Source organism: Pollicipes pollicipes, unplaced genomic scaffold, assembly GCF_011947565.3.
Source record: "Pollicipes pollicipes isolate AB1234 unplaced genomic scaffold, Ppol_2.1 Scaffold_5724;HRSCAF=6776_pilon_pilon_pilon, whole genome shotgun sequence".
NCBI lineage: Eukaryota > Metazoa > Arthropoda > Thecostraca > Pollicipedomorpha > Pollicipedidae > Pollicipes > Pollicipes pollicipes.
Genome location: NW_023596746.1, coordinates 46,704,972 through 46,725,886, shown reverse-complemented (window position 1 = coordinate 46,725,886; position 20,915 = coordinate 46,704,972). Strand labels below are relative to the sequence as shown.

General features: G+C 60.8%; 3 protein-coding genes across 8 annotated transcripts in view; 1 reads left to right on the top strand and 2 right to left on the bottom strand.

Annotated features, from left to right (window-relative positions):
* The window catches only part of LOC119103891 (xenotropic and polytropic retrovirus receptor 1 homolog), a 38,433-nt gene extending 28,451 nt beyond the window's left edge, over window positions 1–9,982 (top strand). For 3 of the 4 annotated variants that reach the window (XM_037227578.1, XM_037227575.1, XM_037227577.1), the window contains 7 exons: window positions 280–403; window positions 1,303–1,453; window positions 2,629–2,829; window positions 3,420–3,589; window positions 4,224–4,354; window positions 4,828–4,942; window positions 5,186–5,610. In XM_037227578.1, the coding sequence (XP_037083473.1) occupies window positions 280–403; window positions 1,303–1,453; window positions 2,629–2,829; window positions 3,420–3,589; window positions 4,224–4,354; window positions 4,828–4,942; window positions 5,186–5,431 (1,138 nt within the window). In that variant the 3' untranslated portion in view covers window positions 5,432–5,610. Of the gene's footprint in view, window positions 1–279; window positions 404–1,302; window positions 1,454–2,628; window positions 2,830–3,419; window positions 3,590–4,223; window positions 4,355–4,827; window positions 4,943–5,185; window positions 5,611–8,628 lie in introns of those variants that run through there. The other variant, XM_037227574.1, reaches the window with a different exon arrangement.
* A 2,296-nt stretch (window positions 9,983–12,278) lies between these two features.
* LOC119103999 (cytochrome c1) lies at window positions 12,279–13,746 on the bottom strand. Its single transcript, XM_037227713.1, has 3 exons — window positions 13,423–13,746; window positions 13,033–13,206; window positions 12,279–12,490 (listed from the first exon to the last, which is right to left on the bottom strand). The coding sequence occupies exons 1-3, from the start codon at window positions 13,628–13,630 to the stop codon at window positions 12,345–12,347; spliced, it is 528 nt and encodes a 175-aa protein (XP_037083608.1). The 5' UTR covers window positions 13,631–13,746; the 3' UTR covers window positions 12,279–12,344.
* A 716-nt stretch (window positions 13,747–14,462) lies between these two features.
* LOC119103976 (uncharacterized) lies at window positions 14,463–20,915 on the bottom strand. 3 transcript variants are annotated; one of them, XM_037227689.1, is made up of 6 exons: window positions 20,609–20,915; window positions 18,497–18,679; window positions 17,787–17,989; window positions 17,335–17,484; window positions 16,838–16,910; window positions 14,463–14,549 (listed from the first exon to the last, which is right to left on the bottom strand). In XM_037227689.1, coding segments are annotated over exons 1-4 (399 nt in total). In that variant the 5' UTR covers window positions 20,620–20,915; the 3' UTR covers window positions 14,463–14,549; window positions 16,838–16,910; window positions 17,335–17,482. The 3 variants fall into 3 exon arrangements, with proteins under 3 accessions (XP_037083584.1, XP_037083585.1, XP_037083583.1); XM_037227690.1 differs by lacking the exon at window positions 14,463–14,549 and adding an exon at window positions 15,665–15,776; XM_037227688.1 differs by lacking the exon at window positions 14,463–14,549 and having other exon boundaries at window positions 15,682–16,910.

Below are 20,915 nucleotides of genomic sequence, written 5' to 3'. Positions count from 1 at the left end.
GCCTGGTCCGCGCGGCCGGCTGCGGTCGTTTCGGCCCGCTCGGCTTGTTAGGCTCGTGACTGTGAGCCGGGTGATTGCCGCAGCGAGTGCGGTGTCGCAGCAGCTGGCCGGCCTGCCGCACTGTGGGCACTGGCGTGTCTTCAGTGGTGGTTACTGCGGCTAGCTCATGTCAGTGTGGTGTGCCAGCGTCAGACTCCAGCTTCCCTGCCGCTCCCTGCCTGACTGAGCCCGCCCCCTGCGTCCGCGTGTGTCCGCGCTGACCGACGCCCTGCGTTCCAGTGAGAGTCTCGGCATACCACCGTACATCAACCCGCTCATACTCACCACCTTCATGCTCGTGTTTCTGCTCAACCCGACCAAGTCGCTGCGGCACGAGGCCCGCTTCTGGCTTATCAAGATTGTGGTACGTAAGCCGGCGACCGTCGGGCGTGGCGCGCCCCGGGCTGTTAGCGCCATGAGGCCGCCATTCCGCCTCTGCATTGGCACGGATTTGGCGGCACCCTGGTGGTCGCTCAGCAACGTTATCACGTGGCGGGTAGGCGAAGTGTTTGTCATGCTTGTCTGTGGCTTAGCGTTGGCTACAGGCCTGATGCGCTCTCCTCTTGTGGCCGGCATTGACACGTGACGTGTTCCGTGGGTGGTAATGTGGTCGGCTGGCCCGGGTCCCGACGGTCGAATCACGCCCACGTCGCTGGTTAGTGCCGCAGCGGCCGTTGGCTCGGTTAAGTATGCTTTCGGGCGTTGAGCTACATGGCCGTACAGAGCCAGACCGGCGGCGCTGCAGCGCTATTACAGTTGCTTTTGCTCCAATCTCTGAATTCAATCTGAAATGGCGCCCGTGCCGAAACTGGGACCGGTTTAGTGATGTTCCGAATGGCGCGTGCAATCGTTGCTCAGATCCAATATGTATATTCAATGACACTGATTAGTGCGTCTGCTTTCAAACGTCAGAAATACACCCTGTTAAGCAGCGATACGATGTCGTGCGTTGTGGATGAGCGTGCTCGATACTGACTGTTCAGGGCTTATCGATTAGTCGGTTGAAGTGTGTCGCTTCTGCGCCGCTTTGACTGATACGTCGACGCGATTTCCACCGCAGTGCAATCACACGTGGTAAAGGCAATACCACCCGTGAGGACGTATGAGGAGCTTGATCCGCAGAAAACACTGTCTGGCGGCGTGTTCGCGGCTGCTGGCAAGTGCCAGGCCCTCCCCGTCTTACCTTGCTAGCATCGCTCGACTCCCCAGTACGTTGTCCTTTATTTGAGCGTCACTTAAGCCGTGTTTTCTTGCGCCCGCCAGTGCCGCGTGCTGTGCGCGCCCTTCTGCCACGTGGGGTTCGCCGACTTCTGGCTGGCCGACCAGATTAACAGCCTGGCCACCGTGCTGCAGGACTTCGATTTTATCGTCTGTTTTTACGTCACACAGGCCGGCGAGTGGTCTGAGGTCAAAGGTACGCGCCGCCCGGCTCCCCCCTAGTCAGAGCGCGGGCCCGGCCTCGACTCGGCACACCCTTGGGGGCAGGTACCGTTGCCACTCTGTAGAACGCGGGCCCGGCCTCGACTCGGCACACCCTTGGGGACGGGTACCGCTGCCACTCTGTAGCCGTTTCGGTCCGTTGACAACGCTTGACTCGGTGCCCACTGAAACGTGGTATCGCTGAGTCCCCGCTCCCCGTCGAAACATGGTCTGAAGTGGCGAGCGCTGGCTTGACCACTAAGTGTTGAGCCGCCGCGCGGTGTTTGTTTTCAGTCTGGTATGAACCCATCATCCCCCGTCCTAGCGTCTGGATGGGACGCCAATCTGGCTCGCGCGGGGATGAGCGTGTGACCAACGTGTCCGTCGTTTGGTCTCTCTCTCTCTCTCTCTCTCTCTCTCTCTCTCTCTCTCTCTCTCTCTCTCTCTCTCTCTCTCTCTCTCTCTCTCTCTCTCTCTCCTCTCTCTCTCTCTCTCTCTCTCTCTGTCTGTCTCTGTCTCTGTCTCTGTCTTGCCTCTGTCTCTGTCTCTGTCTCTGATTCTCTGTCTCTGTCTCTGTCTCTGGTCTTGACTTGTTCTGTCTCTGTCTCTTTGTCTCTGGTCTCTGTCTTCTGTCTCTGTCTCTGTCTCCTTTTTTTTTTTCTTTTTTTTTTTTTTTTTTCTTTTTTCTTGTTCTCTGTCTCTGTCTCTGTTCTCTGTCTAGTCTCTGTCTCTGTCTCTGTCTCTGTCTCTGTCTCTTCTGTCTGTCTTCTGTCTACTGTCCTCTTGTCTCTGTCTCTGTCTCTGTCTCTGTCTCTGTCTGCTGTCTCTGTCTCTGTCTTTCTGTCTCTGTCTCTGTCTCTCTGTCTCTGTCTCTGTCTCTGTCTCGTTCTGGTCTGTCTCTTGTCTCGTCTCTGTCTCTGTCTCGTCTCGTCTCTGTCTCTGTCTCTGTCTTCTGTCTCTGACTCTCTCTTCTCTCTCTCTTCTCTCTCTCTCTCTCTTCTCTCTCTCTCTCTCTCTCTCTCTCTCTCTCTCTCTCTCTCTCTCTCGCTCTCTCTCTCTCTTCTCTCTCTCTCTTGCCGAAGGCCGTCGTCTCGTTGCCCTGTTTCGCTGCAGCGTGCTCTTGTGTTGCCGGATCTCCTGACCGTGCGTCTCTCCGCCGGCTGGCCGCAGACCCCGAGGACTATTCGTGTTTCGCGCCGTCGTTCGCCTCCCATATCGTGGTGGCGTGTCTGCCGGCCTGGTTCCGGTTCGCCCAGTGCCTGCGCCGCTACCGCGACACGCGTGAGGCGTTCCCCCACCTGGTCAACGCCGGCAAGTACTCCACCTCCTTCTTCAAGGTGGCCTTCGGCACCCTCTACCGCACACGCATGGGTGAGTGACGTCTGAGGGCGAAAAGTTTCGTTCTCTGTGTATGTGTGTGTAGGGGGGGGGGGGGCGGCAGAGAGATTAATTAGGTCTCGAGATTCAAGAGGTCCCGTTGATAACGCTGACCCGCCGCCTGTTTACAACGGGCGGCAGGTCAGCGTTATCGGGTTTGGAAAATGCTGTCTCCCCTACTTATACCAATCCCTGCAGCTGGAACCGGCATTTATGCCATTTCAGTTGGCGGCGAAACAGTTCGCGAGAAATCTCGCCAAACTCCACACGCATCAGCTGATTGCTTGTTCTGCAATGGTTTGTGGGCGGCCACCTATTTTCAGAGTCGTCCCCTGAGCGGTGCTATCAGGACTGATGTGGCTGGTGCTTTATGGGGTCCCATACACTTCAGATCAGTTGAGATAGCTGTTTAAAGTGATGACGTATCATACACGTGGCTGGAGACGGTTGAAATGAAATGATTTGTCTAATTGCTTCACCTTTGGAATGTTTTTTTGTGATTTTATCAGTTCTCTCGCCCGTATAAGTGGTTGCTTTGCTGGCAGGCCCTGGCCTTTGATTACACCTTTCTTCATCTGTTTCAGGGGATTACGACTCTCACTTCGAGAACCCGTATTTTTACTTGTTCATTTGTAGTTTGTTATTTAACTCGATATACACCTACACGTGGGATATCAAGATGGACTGGGGCCTGTTCGACAGCAACGCAGGAGACAACAGGTTCCTCAGGGAGGAACTCGTCTACTCGACGCCGGTAAGTATCGGCCATGATCGCGAGGCGGTGCCGCTGATGGGAGGCGGAACTGATCCCTCGACGGCTCGTTCGTCCCAGCTTCGGCCAGCTTGGTGGCGCCGTCGTCCCAGCTTGGTGACGCCTTCAGCAACGATGGAGATGCCCAGCATGGAGATGTTGGCGGCCAGCGTGGGCGGTATTCAGACCGCATCAAAACGGTAGCGTTGTGCGACGATTGCCACGTTGTCCGTGTGGCGCCTCACAAGCATGGTGCAGCTGCGTGACAAGTGGTCGGCGTGCGCGCGTCAGTGGACGGCGCCGGGTGCGGGGCAGTCGGCGGCCGGCGGCACGTGGTGCACCCTGTCGGGGCTCGGCCTGCCGTCGGCCCGTGCGCTCGCGCCGGGCCGACGGCTCTGTGATCCTCTGTGATCCCCGTCCCTCTGACCCCCGTCCCTCTCTAATCCCCTTCCCTCTGACTCCTGTCCCTCTGACCCCGTCCCTCTGACCCCTGTCCCTCTGACCCCTGTCCCTCTGACCCCGTCCCTCCCGGACCGCCGCCCCTCGACCCCAGTTCATCTGTACCCCGCCTGTCTGACCCCCGCCCCTGTGACGCCCGCCCTCTGACTCCCGCCCCTCTCTGACCCCGTGTCTGCAGGTGTACTACTTCGCCATCGTGGAGGACTTTGTGCTGCGCTTCTTGTGGTCGGTGGGCCTGGTGATATCTGTGGTGCAGCCTGGCTTCCCGCCCGTGCTGGCCGTCATCTCGCCGCCGCTCGAGATATTCAGGTGAGCCGCGCCGGCTGAACCGATAGCCGACTACGGCCGCCGTGCTGACGTCACAGACCGGTTACAGCGGCGCCAGTGCGGCGGTTCGCTGCCGGCCCGTTGCCGGCCCAGTCCAGGGCCGTCTGTGACGCTCGTGCGCATACTGCCGCGCCTGGCGAGATGCGCGTGTGGTGATAGCACGCACTGCGGTGTGCGCGTACCGTGGCCTTGGTCCGGCAGTGTGCGGCCAGTTCGTGCCCATCGTACGCACAAGGAGGCCATGAATAACGCACTATGGCCGGGAGGCTGCTCATATGAACCAGTCACGTGCGTTAGCCGTTGCAGCCAAGTGACACATCACAGCTGTGTCTCATCAGGGGAGGGAGCAGTGGACGTCACGCGTGCGTCGTCTCTGCTCGCGACTCGTGAATCGCTGGGACAACCAAGTGGGTATGGAGCATCTCTTGGGGTAAAGGCCCCACGTCTGCCCGCAGGAGGTTCGTCTGGAACTTTTTCCGCTTGGAGAACGAGCACCTGAACAACTGCGGCAAATTCCGCGCGGTGCGGGACATCTCGGTGGCGCCGATCGACGCCTCCGACCAGGCCGAGGTGGGGGTCCGGTGCGCTCGGGAGACGCTGTCTGGCAGCTCGCCCCTGGCCTACTGCGCACAGTCCGTTTGTTGGTAGCAGGGAGTACGCCTGCTGCTGCCAGATGCTCTTGCTCGCACTCAGCTGGTCCGTGTGGACGTGCGCCGATCGGGCCACCCCGTGGAGGCGGCCATGTGGCGCGGCCGCCGGGCTGCGCGGGCAGCGGCGCCTCCGCCGGACCGTCTGAGCCGCCCTCCTCCGCAGATCATCCGCATGATGGACGAGGAGAGCGGCGTGGTGAACCGACGGAACCGACGCAAGCCCGGCGCCGGCAAGCGTAAGGACGATCGCCGGCTGCTGCTGGACGGCGACGAGCCGGACGAGCAGACCTACCTGTCCGTCACCTCGGCCGACATCCGCAACTGGTTCCGTCACCTGTCGGGCGGACCGCGCGGCTCGCGGTCGCGCGCGCCGCCCGGCCACTACCACCACACGGACACGTTCTCCTGACCTGGTCCGGCCGGCTGACCGCGCGCCGGCGCCGCGCCCACCTCCTGGACTGTGCCGAGCCCGGTCCGGACCACGCCGAAGAGCGGCGGTTCTGATCCTGAGCCTGATCCTGCGCGCGCCGGCGGCGGACCATCCCTTCGTGATGCCCCGAGGCGGCTGTCCCGGTGCCGCGAGCTGCGGCGTGGCCGGCCTGAGCTCGACACGTGCCTGCCTGCCGGCCGTCCGGTGAGAGCCGGAGTCGACGGCGGGCGGGCCGCCTCCCGGCCCGCGCTCGCTCCGCTCAGCTCGTGCCTCGCTAGTCGCCGCCGGCCGGGTGCGGCCAGGTCAGCTCCGTAGTGCCCACCCCGCCAGACCGGCAGGCCTGTGTCCCGGCGGGGTCCGGCCGGGGAGCCTTCCCCGCGTCAGCCACATCCTTGTGCAGCGTGGTGTCGGCCGCCGGTGATGCTCGCCGCGCCGGTCTGGGTGCGGCCGCGCCTCGCCTCGTTCCTCCGCTCGGGCCCGGGTGGCCGGAGGGTCGCCGCCGTGGGTCCCGGCGCCTCGGTCAGCAGCTGTTCGGCACCGCAGCCGGTCCGCGGCGGCGCGCCGCTCCAGACGGGCGACGGGCCAGCGCGGCTGCGACCGACACATGACCGCCGCTCGGGCGGCCGGCCGCGCGCGACCAATCTCGATATCTAGTCCCTGACGGCCGCAGGCGGCGAGGGTGGCGGCCGCTGTGGCCGGGCCTGATGCTTCATGTCGCATATTGTGGGAGCAGAAAGGGACCCCGTTGCGTTAGACGATTGAGCTGCCGCGGTGGGGCTGAACGCCATGCACTGTGCGTTGCAGTGATGCTATGTGCTGTTTTACTAGATGTTACCGCGTATTGTTTGTGCAAAACTGTGTATCTTGATACTCAGTCGATTGTTCATGGTATCTGGAAGTATCCTGGGGCAACTGTGTGACTGTCGTGCTCTTGTTCTGTTTTGTCATCCGTGATCCGGGGACGCCTTCGCCTTTCGCCACAATGACTCGCATAGCGTCGACTTCGTCTGGCCTTGTCGTAGTGGTTGGCACCGGTGGTGGAGTAACCTCAGTGATCTGTGATACGCGCTCGCTGCCGTGGCGTCTGCGGAGGCGGAGGCGCGCCCCCGGACCGCTGCCTGTCTGGAGCGGTAGCGGGCGATCACAGCGGCTTGCCGTGCCGCTACCGTGGCGGCGTGGTCTCGCTGGCGCCGGCCGGGCGCGGCAGCGCTGCTGCGTCTGGTTCCGCGATCCCTGAGGCGGTGCTGCTGTGTTCTGTGTCGCGGCCGACTGGGAGGGCGGCCGGGTCCTTGTGCCGGGCCGCGGCTGCGCGGTGGGGGCGATCTGACCAGCCCCGGTGCCGCGCGGAGTCTACAGCGTCCGGACTGGCCGGTCGGACGCCCCGGCGGCTTTGGCGCACCCCGCTGCCCGAGGCGGAATCGACGCCTTTCCGCTCGCGTTATCGCGTTAGACGGCTGGAGCAGCACCGCGCAGTCTGTTGTATGTGGGCTCCTGGAGACCGCACAGTCTGGGTTATGTTTGCCCGGGGACGTGCAATCTGTCGTGTTTCTGCTCGGGGCCAGTGCGGTCTGCTGCTAGTCTGCTCGGGGCCCGTGCGGTCTGCTGTTAGTCTGCTCGGGACCCGTGCGGTCTGCTGTATGTCTGCTCGGGGCCAGTGCGGTCTGCTGTATGTCTGTCCGGGGCCCGTGCGGTCTGCTTTATGTCTGCTCGGGGCCCGTGCAGTCTGCCGCATGTCTACCCGGGGCCCGTGTGGTTAGCTGTATGTCTATCCAGCACCCGTGCGGGTTGCTGTATGTCTGCTCGGGGCCCGTGCGGTCTGCTGTATGTCTGCTCGGGGCCCGTGTGGTCTGCTGTATGTCTACCCGGGGCCCGTGTGGTCAGCTGTATGTCTGCGTCTGCTCGGAGCTGCCGGCTGTCTGTCGTTGGTCGGTGCTGTGTGTGCCGACCGCCTGTGACCGCGCTGTCCGTCATGGCCGGTCACGCTGGGCCAGCAGCCGGCCTCCGGGGGCGGCCGCCGCACCGGGCTGTCCTGCTGGGGACCGCGGCCTGCAGTGGTCGTGCCGCGTCGCCCGGAATCACTCGCCCGTGCCATCGCCGCATTATAACAGAATATATATGTGTGCCATTCGTAACTAACGCCTGGTGGCCGCGGGCACGCGTGGTGTAACGCCTGGTGGCCGTGGACGCGCGTGGTGATGGCTTGGGCCGGCGGCCGGCGGCCGGCGGGAGCGGCTGCCGTGCTTGGAGCTGGGTAAGTGCTCCGCAGATCCGCTAGCCTGCCGTCTGCATTGTAGTGCTTGCTTATGCATGCAACGCTTCGCCCAGTTTTGTGAGCTGCGCACCAAGTATTGTGCTTTTGTGTTCCATCGTTTCCTGAAGCCTGCCAGTCTTTTCGTTGACGTTTCCATATCGCTTCGCCGAAGAGATGGCAGCTGGTTGGTCGTGCTTTGACTGGTGGGTAGTCAGACAAGTGTAGATTTTGTGGGCGTAAATCGATATCGTCGGAGGCTAACCATGCGAAATAGATATCGTAACTCTGCAGTTTATGAGTTGCATGTAAAGCGTTGTGACATCTTGGGGCTTATTTGCTTCTCTGATATTTATATGTGTGCTAATGTATCGACCTTGGTTACAATTTACATCACCGTTTTCGGACCGTGTGCATGATGTCAGGACAGCGTTTGAAATTATGAAGTGTTCGCAAAGATGCCGGTTGCCAGGCATCAGTTTTTTATTGTGATCGTGCAATCTCATAAACCTCACTAATGAGCTACTCAAATAACCGTCATCATGAGTTTCCCGTGGTGATTGTCGAGCTGCTGCATGCTTTTCGCTGTGTTTCTATTAAATCCCTCGTTTAACCAACAATGCCATGAAAGCGAAGTCAGCGTAATTGTGCCTACTACGCAGTCTAAACTGGCCATCGACCCCCGTGGCAGTTGGGTCGGCCGTAACTTAGTCATCCTCGCGTCAATCTGAGCATTTACCTCTGACATCCACATATCTCGTTCGTGTCACGTCCTCGGCAATCTTCGTAATCAACAGTCTCCCTCGTCATCAGTAAGCCTTATTCTCACACCGATTGAGAACGCCGTCTGGCGGCCACAGAGACGACCGCCGCGCGCGTGATGCGTTGCCGCGAACGACCTGACCTGACCTGACGTGGCCTGCCGCAGAATGGGCCATGGAGCGGAACCTGCTGTCGCTGGCACGCAGCTTCACCGTGGCGCCCATGATCGACCGGTCCACGATGCGTGCGGCCGCCAGTGCGCCGCCGCCGCCGCCGCCCATCACCCGCACCCCGCCGCTCGGCGTCGAGCTGCAGCAGCTGCACGCCAAGCTGGCCTGAGCTGCCGCAGCTTCTACGCTGGCCGGAAGAGGCGCCGCTGCTGGACGTCTATCCATCCTGAGTAGCTGGGTCGACGGCGCGCCCGGCCGGACTGAAGAGCTGCAGTAGCGGCGTCCGCGGGCGACCCGGCGGCATCCCGCTGGGCCTGGTCGGTCTTCCTCCCGGCGGCCACCACCGCCTGCCCTGCCGGTACCCGAGCGGCCGAGACCGGCCATCAGCGGCGATCCGCGCGTGAAGGGCGTTTTGGAGCCGCCGCGTTACTGTGTAGGCCAGCCGCCCGCAGCATTGTCATCGCAGTTCCTGTGTTTGTTCTTTGTGCCTGCCCCACGCTGGTCCTGCCTCCCACTGTCGCTCCGCAGCCGACCGGCGAGCGCGGGAACGGCCGGCGGGAGACGGCGGCGAGCGCAGCAAACTGCGCGGGCGACCGTCTGGGGTCGGTCGTCGGAACGCCCGTCCGAGCCGGCAGGTAGAATCAGCCTGCTTTGTGAGCCGGTGGCAATGAGACTGTGCGGAGCTTGGCTGGTGTTGGTGCAGACCGCTACCCGATATTATTTACAAGTGACGTCTGCTCCTCGTGGCGGCTCGTCGAGCTCTGCCAGTGGCGGGGCTGTGGTCGCGAGACGCGCTGGGGTCACGGTCGGCGGCGGGTGCACCTGGCGGGCAGCGTCGTGCAACACTCCGTGCCCTCGCGTGCGAATAGGGGCGCTCGATGCCGGATGGGGTCGATCCGTGTTTTGCGTCCAAGGCCGACCCCGCGCCCAGCGTGGCGGGCCTGATGGGAAGGTGGTATCAGTGGCGGGGCGTCGCCGTGTCCTGCTCGTATTCTGCTCCGAGTTGTAGGCGTCTTCGAAGATGCCGCCGTTGTGTTGTGATCTGGTGATTCCTGCCACGTACGCCTTTTGATCAGGTATCAGCGTCGATGCACAGCAGCTATTATTCTCTACTATCCATTGATATTACTTGTGATGCCATTCGTGCCCAGCGTTTATCATGTGCGTAATTTTAACTGCCCCGGTGGCTCGCGTAGTGAAGCTTGGACAGCCGTGCGGGGGCCGGCCCACGCCGTCCGCAATGACTCCGCCGTCCGTACAAAATACTCGCCGCTCTGGGAGGAGTGACATGAGACCCAGCGAAGTGTCAATGGCTGTGTGGACGGCGGGAATACACTGCTGTCAGCTGCCCGCGGGTCTGTGAGTGCTGCCCTCCAGACCCATACATGGCAAGCTCAAATGAAAGGACTCAGAATGGGAACGGTCCGAGCGAAGCAGGACAGCTCGAGTGATCTGCTGGTTCAGGCTGTCCACGCTCCTCACTAACGACATGCGGGATCTCAAGCCCAGCGCTCAGACCGTTGTCGCCTCCCATCGTACTTGCGAATGCCTCGATCTAGTTAGGCCCCTCCCTAAAAATGAACCACTGACATTTTGGAGCGTGTGTCAACATTTCTCCCCGCGGCATACCACCGTTCGGGCATATAGCTTCGTCCATGTACGAGTGTGCACTTTGTAAAGTAAAGCGCTTCATAGCCAATTTCTCGGGTCAGTTGTCTTGTAACGTCACCTGCGACCCTCCGTCATCGCGTCCGTCTCCGTCCGCGAGTTAACATTGAACTCAGCTCAACTAAAGCCGTTCAAGGAACATCTCGCCTGACCCGTCTGTCGCCACATCCTCCATGACGCTCAGGCGAACTCAGCACGTAAGGAACGCGACACTCGGCGCGTCGTCAGCGGCATATGAACGCTCGGAATATGGCGGTGAGCGCGGATGTGTCGTAGCCGTCTGCTGGGCACTGACGTGCCGCAACCGGGCTACTAAGCCCGATGCGCCGTAACCGTCTGCTGAGCACTGATGCGCCGTAACCGTCTGCTGAGCACTGATGCGCCGTAACCGTCTGCTGGGCGTTGATGCGTCGTAACCGGGCTACTAAGCCCTGATGCGCCGTAACCGTCTGCTGGGCGCTGATGCGCCGTAACCGTCTGCTGGGCGTTGATGCGTCGTAACCGGGCTACTAAGCCCTGATGGGCCGGTAACCTTCTGCTGAGCGCTGATACGTCGCTAACCGTCTGCTGAGCGCTGACGCGCCGTAACCGGGATGCTAAATGGGTCGGGTGTCCACCCCTCCAGGCCCACCAAACGTCCGATGACGCGTCTGCCGACGGGCTTTGGACGCCGCACGCTGCCGTTTTCAGCCGGGATTACTGTTTCAAAACACGGGGCATGTTGGGTTCCGCAGGACGCGCCACGTTGCCGCGTCCCAGGAAAAAATCCTCACTGCCGCTTAGTAAACCCTTGAGACGAATGAAACCACTCTCCTTGTGAGCCCATCCCTTCATTTGTATTCGAGAGCGACACCATGCCGTATCTAATTCGTATATTGTCTTGGAATGACACTCGTGCGCATCAAGGCAAGCCAGAACAATTAAAATATGTGACCTCAGTGATCTCACTACACACCGCACGTCGGCTTCAATGCCCACAATCTAGCACCAGCCCAAAACCAGTGTAAAGTATCTCCGCTGATGTGCCAACGCAAGACTGAATGTATCGATCCACCATATCAATTGGCGTACGGGCTGGTCCATCCCGCGTGACGTCACACTACAGGTATCAAGGCCACGAGCCGCGCTGAAAACTCCCAGCAACGCAGCGCCACTATGAGCGCCTGGGGCAGCGACCGGGGACCTCTGAGCAGGCTGCACCTCATCCAGTTCAACCCATTGTTAAAAGGCGATAGATACGTTTCCGAACAGGTCACAGACACAATCCAACCCACACGGCCCTGCACCTGGGGCGATTCTACCTCACAGAAGTTTTTCAGTGCCAGGACCAGACCAAGCACTGTCCATTGGGCGTCTTCACTCGGCCCATGCGCGCTGGGTTCCGTGCGTTCCCACCTAACAAGACAGCCAACGCGCTGATACGAATATACTTACCAGCTGCGTTCCTCCTGGGACTGGGTGTGGTCGTAATAGCAGCGCCACGGCAAGACAGGTCAACATGGGAGGGCTGGAAACGAAACGCCAGCCAGTCGGGTGGCATCAAGCTCGTGGTGCGCGTCGTGACAGCAGTAAAGCTTCAGGACAGGCACGAGTCGTCGCACAAAGTGGTACATATCACAGCTGCATACACAACGAAGGGTGTCTGATAACTGGCGATCGCTCGCGGCCGCGGGCCGCGGCGAGGCAGCTCGGCCGTGACGATAGAGCCGAGCAAACCTGCGATTGCACGTGAGCAGCGCCGCCGGCCGGCCCCGGTGGCGCCTCGGTGTGATAATCTCCCACGGCGTTCGAGGCCTGACGCCGCGTCACCGTCGAGTCTCTCGGCCAAAACCGATCCATGCGGCTGGCGTCCGGCTGGGCGGCCGAGCGGAGACAGGGCGCGCGGCCGGCCGGCCGGCCGTCCTCCGGCGGCGGTCACACTCGCGGCCGCCGCCGACTCCCGCCCCGCGGGGATGCCGCCCGGCCAGCCCGCCGGACCGAACAGTCTCGAGGCGCGCCGGCTGCGTCAGGGCCACATCGGGCGCGCGCCCGGCGTGGCTCGCTCCTAGACGGCGCCCAGGTCCTCGAAGTCGGCCATCCGCTGCTCGCCGGCCGCCTCGGCCGACTTGGGCCCGGCCCCGCCGCCATCGCCGTCGTCACCGCCGTCGTCACCGCCGTCGTCGCCGTCGCCAGCGCCAGGTTCGTCGGCCCCTGTCATTAGGAAACTCCAGTGAGAGGGGCCTCACAAGGCGGAGCGGCAGGACAGAAACCACACCCAGCCACAGCCAGTTACGAGGAAGCCCAGGGTGTGACGTAGCTCACCACCCACACGACACGCGCCGCAAACGAGGCGTGAACGTTGCATCGCGACATCACATCGTGACACGGCTCCTGGGCGCACCGCGCTCACACACCGCGCTCACCGATCCAAGACGTGGGGACACAACCGGGGTCCGAGGGCAGAGGGGCCTGGAAGCCGAGGGCACAGGAGCGCCAGAGTTGCGGAAGGCACGCTACGGTCCCCGCTGCGCTCAGGTCCGCGCGAAGGAACGTCCGAGACGCACTCGGAATCCTGACCGCAACGGTACTAGCGCAAGAGCGAGCTTCTCTCTTTCCAACCAACGGCGACACGCACTGTCCTGAACAGAACACCATTCCATCCTGCCTGGCGGCAGCGCGCAGGATACCATCCCAGGTCGTCCGCGTCGACCCTGCTGCTGCTAATCACCAGGGGCGGCTGGCGCGGCGCGTACCTGCGGGCCCGGCGGCCGACTCCGGCTTGGCAGCCTTCTCCGAGAGCTCCTGCAGGCCGCTGATGAGGGCCGCCTCCTTCACGGCCGTGTTGTCCTGCGGTGGCGACGGCGGCGCCGCCTCGCCGTTCTGGCCGGCCTCCTCGTCCAGCGGCGCGTCCGGTTTCTCCAGCTCCTCTGGAGGCGGCGCAGTCACGGCAGTGAGCGGCGCGGAGTCACGTCACATGGGTCACGGGGCTTCCCGGGGCTGATTGCTCGACGGCCCATGGAGGGGACTGCTGTTGGCACTCAGAGCACGCTATTGGCTGCGACTGGCGGTCTGTTCACCGGTCACGATCGGGAGTCCAGGGACCGGCCGAGGCGAGGTTCCCCAGGGTTGCCCGCCCGACTGACCCTTGATCCGGTTGTTGGGGTACTCCAGGTCGAGCGGATCGCCGGCGGGCGCGGCCTGCACCGGCTCCTGGCGACCGGGTGCGCTCAGCAAACCGGCGCCGTCCTCCACCGGCGCCTGCTCCACGGCCGGCTCCGGCTCCGGCTCCGGCTCCGGCTCGCGCGCGGCGGCCGCAGCCTTCTCCTCCTCGGGCGGAGAGTCCCGCACCATGTCGCCCTGGCCGGGCGCCGCGTCCGGCGCCGCGTCCGCCTTGCCGGCCGTCTCGCCCGGCACCACGTCGCCCTCCACGGGCGCCACCTCGGGCACCACGTCGCCCTGGCCGGGCGCCGCGTCCGGCGCCGCGTCCGCCTTGCCGGCCGTCTCGCCCGGCACCACGTCGCCCTCCACGGGCGCCACCTCGGGCACCATGTCGCCCTGGCCGGGCGCCGCGTCCGGCGCAGCGTCCGCCGCGGCCTCGGCCTCAGCCGGCGCGGCCGGGGCGTCAGCGCCGAGCGGCGGCGGCGGCGGCGGCGCGCCGTCGGCGTCCACCGGACGCGGCTGCACGGACGTAGGACCGGCCACCGCCTTCGCCTGTCGCAGCGCAGCGGCCGGTCACAAATCTGTCAGCGGCACGGGCGAGGCCATGCGGCGGACAGGCCTGGTCGCGTCCGAACAGTGTCGGGTCACAACCTCACCATGCTATTATCGGAGAGGTCAAGTCAGGCAGGCTGTGGCTGTTGGCACGGGGGCTTTGCGACGCCCTCAGTACCTGACGCTTTATAGTCTGCCTCGTCAATTGCTTCTCACCCCGACAGAAAAGGAGCGAGAACCGCGGAAGGGAGGGTCGGGCAGGTGCAACTGTTTCACAAAGCGACGTTCACATGGCACCTATGCCTACAGCTTGGCCCCATCGTCCCTTCAATTCGTCTGCGTGATCAGTCAGACAGTACCTCGCCCCCCCCCCCCCCCGGGCCGTCCCGAGACGACGCTGCGGAGCCCGTCACAAAACAAAGGCACGTCACCTGGTGCGGCTGCTGCTGCTGCGGCGGCGGCGGCACGGCCAGGCGCGACGCCGCCGGCAGGAAGCTGGCCATACCGCCGCTCTCGAACAGCCGGTCCAGGCCGCCGCGGCCCGCCGCCGTGCTGCCCCCTGCGAGGCAGGCAGAGGGGCTGGGCTCAGGCCGGGCTGAGCGCTGATGCGGACAGACACGGCGTCTGTCAGAGTCGCCTCAACCGCTCAGGCACATACTCGGCGGCCCACGTCCGCTGCTGTCCAGCTAGGCACACACCACCACCGGGGGACATTCCTCCAGTGAAGCACAGGTGGTAATGGCCGGCTTCGGACGTGACCGCGGACGTGGCTCACCACGGACGGCAGTGACCTGAACCCGGGCGCACAGCACAAGTGCAGTCGGATCTTTCACACAAAGTGCACGCTTTTCACATTTTGAACCAGTGAAATATCCGAGGTGACTCAGCTCGACGTCCAAATCATTCTCTTCAAAACGAGAGAAAGGAGTGGACGACACCGTCAATGGTTCATCCCACATGCCAATATTTACAGGTGAGCGGCATGGCACGACGGAGTTTAAGACACGGGTGTATACAAACATAGAAGCATAGAGATATAAGCACATAAGCCCCTGTGGGGAGCTACTGCATTAGTTTTCAAGCCAACGTTTCGATAAAAGCCTGCATGCTTTCAAAAGTATTGCATTGCACTCCTGCAGCAGTGTTGCATTCATTATAATATATCGATCATTTGTTAACGACCCCAGCGAAAAGTGGGTTAACACATTTACACGAAAAGCATCCCCATGAGGTCAAAAGTATCGCAGCAGAAGACGAGGCAGCCAACAACGCCATTCCATTGCCTCCCCTACACATGCCACCAGTTAGCTCGATCGACGACGACATGCCCCTGACTGACTGCAGCAAATAGTCCCCGTGCCAAACCGCCTGTGCTCACCGCGCCCGCATCTTTCCAGCGCCGCCGCCGCACAGCGCCATCCACCGCGGCAAGCAAGCCCAGCAGAGACCACGAGGGCGGCCCGGCGGCGGAGGACTGCGCTCCCACGCCCCCGCCGTAACAGCCGAGCACCGCTCCACCCTGCGCGGGCGGCACTGTCCGGCGCGACAGCGGGCGAGAGTACCGCCACCGATGCTGGGCGGCCCGGCGCCGGGGACCTCCAGCCGGACCACGGACCTGGCGCGGCGCCGACCGACACCCGCGGCGGCGGCCGGTACGCGTCCGCCGGGTCCAGCGGGTGGATGGCGGAGGCCGGACGGAGCGTGCCGTGGGCATGGCGATGTACGACGCGCACAACATCGGGCGCTAGCAGCGGCAGCTGGCCGGGGCCGCGGGCGTCGCCGCCGCCTGTCAGCACCGCCCGCGTCACCGCGGCCCTGAGCCCCAGCTGGACAGTCACGGACGGACGGACGGGGCTGCCCAGTCGTTAGCGTCCCCACCTCGACTAGAAACCGCGGCCAACGAACATGCCCTGTGGCAGGAATCGAACCCAACCGCTTCCATTCTGTGACGCGTGCCTTTAACAATGCGACCACCAACACCGCCTGCACTCGGCCACCGGCTCCGAAGGGCCGCTGGTTCGGCCGAAGGCGGGACTGATCTTGTTTGGGGCAGGGGGGGGGGGGACGTCGTGAAAACCAATCAGGGCCCGTGTAGAGGCGTGCGGGAGGCCCGGCCATCGCTGATACGGCACGGCCGAGCGTCGGCCAGGGTCTGGTCTGGTCTGGTCTGGAGGCGGAGACGCGTACACGGGATCGGAGGCGGCCGCGGTCCGAAGAAGACGCTGGCGGAGGGATCTGTCGTCCGTGACTGCACAGTAGTAACGTCAATGGTAACGCGTTCAGATAAGCGCCGGGTCGATTTTAGAAGACAGCAATCGTCGACGACAACGCAACGATCCTTGCGATCGGTGTAAAACCCTAAGCTTGATCATTCTAACACCTCGACAAAAGTTGGCAGCTCAACCTGCGTTGCCTTTACATGCGAGCATTTAACCTTGAAGTAGTTTTCGGCTCGTGTCACTCTTTACACGATCCAAGTGTACTTACCACGCCACAGGAAATACCCGTTCGGTAGATCCTACAACAATGCATATAATGGGTTTGCATTACCGAGCACGTAGCTACTGTCATTATCTTGGCGCGACGACGCACGCGCGCCTGCTGGTCGGCCTCCCCCAATGACCACGCCGAGCGTGCATACGGACTTACATCACATGAAGCCCTCACCTTCCAGATGGCCTCACAAGCGCACTGGCCAGGCAGCACGGCGAGGACAGCACAGTGGACACTACGGACAAGTGGCGACACCGACAGACGTGCACGTTCCACAACATCGTCAGCATGCGGACCAGCGAGCGCGGCGGACGAATAAACCCGGCTGGCCGGCGGTGTCCGCCGTCGACCCACCTGGCGGCCGCCGGACGCCCGGGTTACCGGCGTGTTTCTGGGCGAACCGGCACGTCTCCAGATCAAATTGCAGCTGAAACGACGGAAGGCGGCACCGGCTACTGCACCGGACACTGCAACGAGCGGCACCAGACAACGCGCCGGGTACTGCACAGGAGTACGTAACTGACGTCGGGCTACGTGGTGGCTTCACCAAGGGGTACACTGTCCCATACATTCACATTACTAGAACCATCAATGGCAAGAACACAGTGCAACAAAAATGAACGGACGGCATGACGATCTAGGACAAATGGCGAATGCTGGGTACGTCGGCCATCCAAGCGTAAACTTCGAGCGGATTATAGCGAAAACAGTACATAGTTTTCACTACATCAACATTCTAGGGCTCAATTATTTCCACTGCCAGTAAGTTAATAGCTTATGTGCTGCGCTCAGCCCACTCGCACGTTTGAGCGCACGTTGCTGGTCGGCAGCGCGCGCAGGCCGCAGCTGACCTGCGTCAGTCGACCGTCGCATGTCTCGTTGGCGCAGGCGGCCAGCTGGCGGCGGGCGGTGTCGAGCTCCCGTCTGGCGGCGGCCAGCCGCTCCTCCGCCTCGGTCAGCTGCTGCTCCAGGCCGGCGCCCTGCCGCGCCAGCTCCTGCTCCTGTCAGCGCGCGGTCCGCTCGTCAGCTTCAACAGCCGGCCGCCTCGCCGACCGGCGCGGGGCACGACACCGCGTGCGCTGCGGCAGCGGTGGCGCAGTGCGATAACCTGTCGCGCCGCCTTGGCCACCTGTCAACGTGACCTGACCCGACGTACGTCCTGTTCGCCGGCACATACCGAGCAGTGATGATCTGAATATGACCGACGCAGCACAGACAACCCCAAACATCGGCTGTGCAGCTGTCAATCCCAGAGCGCCACCCACAATCGGATATGGGATGGGGCGAGGTCTCTGTCACTCACATGCCTCTCCTTGTTCTCCTCTGCTTCCTTCTGCAGGGTCCGACTTGTCGTCCTCCATGTCGGCCAACTTGTCCGCCTGCTCCTGCAGCTTGGAAACCTTCTCCTCCAGGTCGACCTGCAGCTTTTGTAGCTGCGCCTTGGCCTTGAGTAGCTCGTCACTGGTCGCCTGACGCTCGCCCTCCAGAGTCGTCCACTTTGTATTTCTGAGCACAGGTAAACAGCTCTTATGATAGCAAAACATGCAACTGCACATGGTGGGAAAATTTATTGTATGAGCATTCCTCTTGGGAAGAGCAGTGTCAGTGACAGTGAACCGCAATCATGCTCAAGCCTCCAGGAAATGAAATCAGAGCACCAGTGTAAAAGTAGCGATGTGAGGACAAATTAGCCAAGCTGGGCATCACAGCATCATCACAGCATCAAACACCAGTTCACGGACTCCCAACGTCACTTCACATCAAACACTCCCCCCCCCCCCCCCACCCCTCTCCCTCTTCCTACTAAACAAATGCCTCCAACACAAACGTCCCACGGTCTAGCGTCGCCGCGGGTCTCTGGGCCGCACGCAGTTAGCGGTGACGTCGCAGACCACCTTGTCACACCACGGTCAGTTGGGGCCGCCCACACTTCTGCTGGGGAGGCTCCCTGCGCATGTCTGTGCAGAGGGTCAGCCGCGGCGCCGACTGACGCCGGCCGCCAGCTCCACTCACGCAGCCACCAGCAACTCGTCCAAGCGGCGCACGCGCTCCGTCAAATCGGCGTTGACCGTCATCAAGCGCCAGTAGTTGAGGCCGACCACGGCTAGCGCCAGCACCAGCGCCAGCAGCATGAAGCGCTGAGGCCCACGCGAGCCAGCCATCCGCGACCTCATCGTCGAGCTGGGCTCGGCGTACCTGGGGGCAGGAGTGGCCTTAGACCAGCCAGGACGCTGAGCTGGGCTCGGTGCACCTGAGGGCAGGAGTGCCCTGAGACCAGCCAGGAGGCTGATCTGGGCTCGGCGGACCTGGGGACAGGTGGTGGTCCGAGAACAGCCAGGAGGCTGAGCTGGGCTCGGCGTACCTGGGGGCAGGAGTGGCCTTAGACCAGCCAGGACACTGAGCTGGGCTCGGCGCACCTGAGGGCAGGAGCACCCTGAGACCAGCCAGGAAGCTGACCTGGGCTCGGCAGACCTGGGGACAGGTGGTGGTCTGAGAACAGCCAGGAGGCTGAGCTGGGCTCGGCGGACCTGGAGACAGGTGGTGGTCTGAGAACAGCCAGGAGGCTGAGCTGGGCTTGGTGTACCTGAGGGCAGGAGTGGTCTGAGACCAGCCAAGAGGCTGAGCTGGGCTCAGTGGGCCTGGGGACAGGTAGTGGCCTTAGACCAGCCAGGACGCTGAGCTGGGCTCGGCGCACCTGAGGGCAGGAGCGCCCTGAGACCAGCCAGGAGGCTGATCTGGGCTTGGTGTACCTGGGGGCACGAGTGGCCTGAGACCAGCCAGGAGGCTGAGCTGGGCTCAGTGTACCAGGGGGCAGGGGTGGCCTGAGAGGTGCCCCTAAGGCTGCCAGCTGGGGTCATGTAATCGCCTGACATGGCAGGATGCCCTGGGGCTGAGCATAGTAAAATTTCACTCACTCAATGTTCAGGAGAGGGAAATGATAGGTGGCACCAACCACACATCAATTTTGGGGCACCCTGTAGACCAGGGGAGTAGTTTTTAACTCATGTTCTCACCATCATTAAAAGCATGGTTCAGTTGCTCTGTCCTCCCCTACACAATAAAAAGCCAGTGACTGAGCCAGAATTGCAGATTGGACAATTACAGTACAAAATATGGTGTTAAATAGAAAAAAAACTTTTTGGCCTCAAGTTCTGTACTTGCTATGAGCAGGAGTGCAGTTTGACAGAATAAGCTGGGCATGGGGTTGGGGTGTGGCCAAACTGTAAAAGCAGATGTAACATATGCAAAAAATAGCCTTCCCTCTGGATTACATGCACTCTCTCTTCAAAGCTGAGGGGCTGCAGCATGCATTGCAGGGGATGGTACAGGTGTACTGTGCCTGTCACCTTAGACTGAAAAGGAAACTACACTCCTGGCTATAGGAAGCATCACAGGCATAAACAGTATCACCAAAAATTACTTGCAGAGATTATGATGTATTTTGTCTTCATCTAAAGTACCTAATGTAATGTGCATGCTACAAAAAGATAAAAACACAGCAGAGCATGATGCTGTAGGCACATCAATTGCATGTTTCATAAAAAGACAACCAATTATGTCATCCAAATTCCTTTCAAAACTACCACTGGTTGATGGCTCTATATATATATATCTATATATATACATATATATATACATATATATATATATATATATATATATCTATATCTATATCTATATCTATATCTATATCTATATCTATATCTATATCTATATCTATATCTATATCTATATATATATATATATATATATATTATCCTGATATCAAATGTGATTATAGGGGAAATGTGAGTTTGTGTTCATATTGCCTCACCAGTGTGCACCAAAACTTCTGCTATGAGGCAATAGCTATTTGATGAAGAAGATTGATTTGATATCATTTGATGTTGTCTCACGACTGGCATCATGTACATTGGAGGTGCCATAAAACTTATTCTAATAGAGCACAACCATGCATACTACTCCCTTGTATTCCAGGCAAAACAAGGCACCATAAGAGAACTTTTTGGGTGCTCATGATTTTCTTGGGCTATTCAGGTCAAAACATTCAGCTGATGGTAGGAAAAAAACGAGGAACTTTTTGGCAAGCTTTATATGTGCCTCTGAGATGGTGCTGAAACTCACCCTTTCTTCATCAAGGCTATGGTGTCAAATCTTCTCACTTCGGTGATGGAACCAGCCTGTCGGTACTTTAGCTCCGTTTGTAGACGAATAAAAACGCAAACTGGCTTTTACTTGAAAACCGGTATAGTACTCGTATAACAATTAGCTACGCGTGCTACTTACAAAATGAGCTACGAATTTCTTATTGATCAAAAATATCACATTCAGAGACTTAATCCTTACTGGTCAAGCAAATTCACATGGAATGCTCACAAAACAAAACTGCCGGATAATCCAATCACATCTTCCGCACACCAGCACAGCACAA

Excerpts from the sequence above, each read along its gene's own strand:
- LOC119103999 (XM_037227713.1), bottom strand. The coding sequence starts at position 13,630 with ATGGTGCGGGACTCTCCGCCCGAGGAGGAGAAGGCTGCGGCCGCCGCG. Across the intron at positions 13,207-13,422 it reads CCCCAACAACCGGATCAAGG|AGGAGCTGGAGAAACCGGAC; the intron begins GTCAGTCGGGCG and ends CGCCGCCTCCAG. Across the intron at positions 12,491-13,032 it reads GTCGGCCGCCGGGCCCGCAG|GGGCCGACGAACCTGGCGCT; the intron begins GTACGCGCCGCG and ends TCCTAATGACAG.
- LOC119103976 (XM_037227689.1), bottom strand. Across the intron at positions 17,990-18,496 it reads GACGAGTTGCTGGTGGCTGC|AAATACAAAGTGGACGACTC; the intron begins GTGAGTGGAGCT and ends ACCTGTGCTCAG.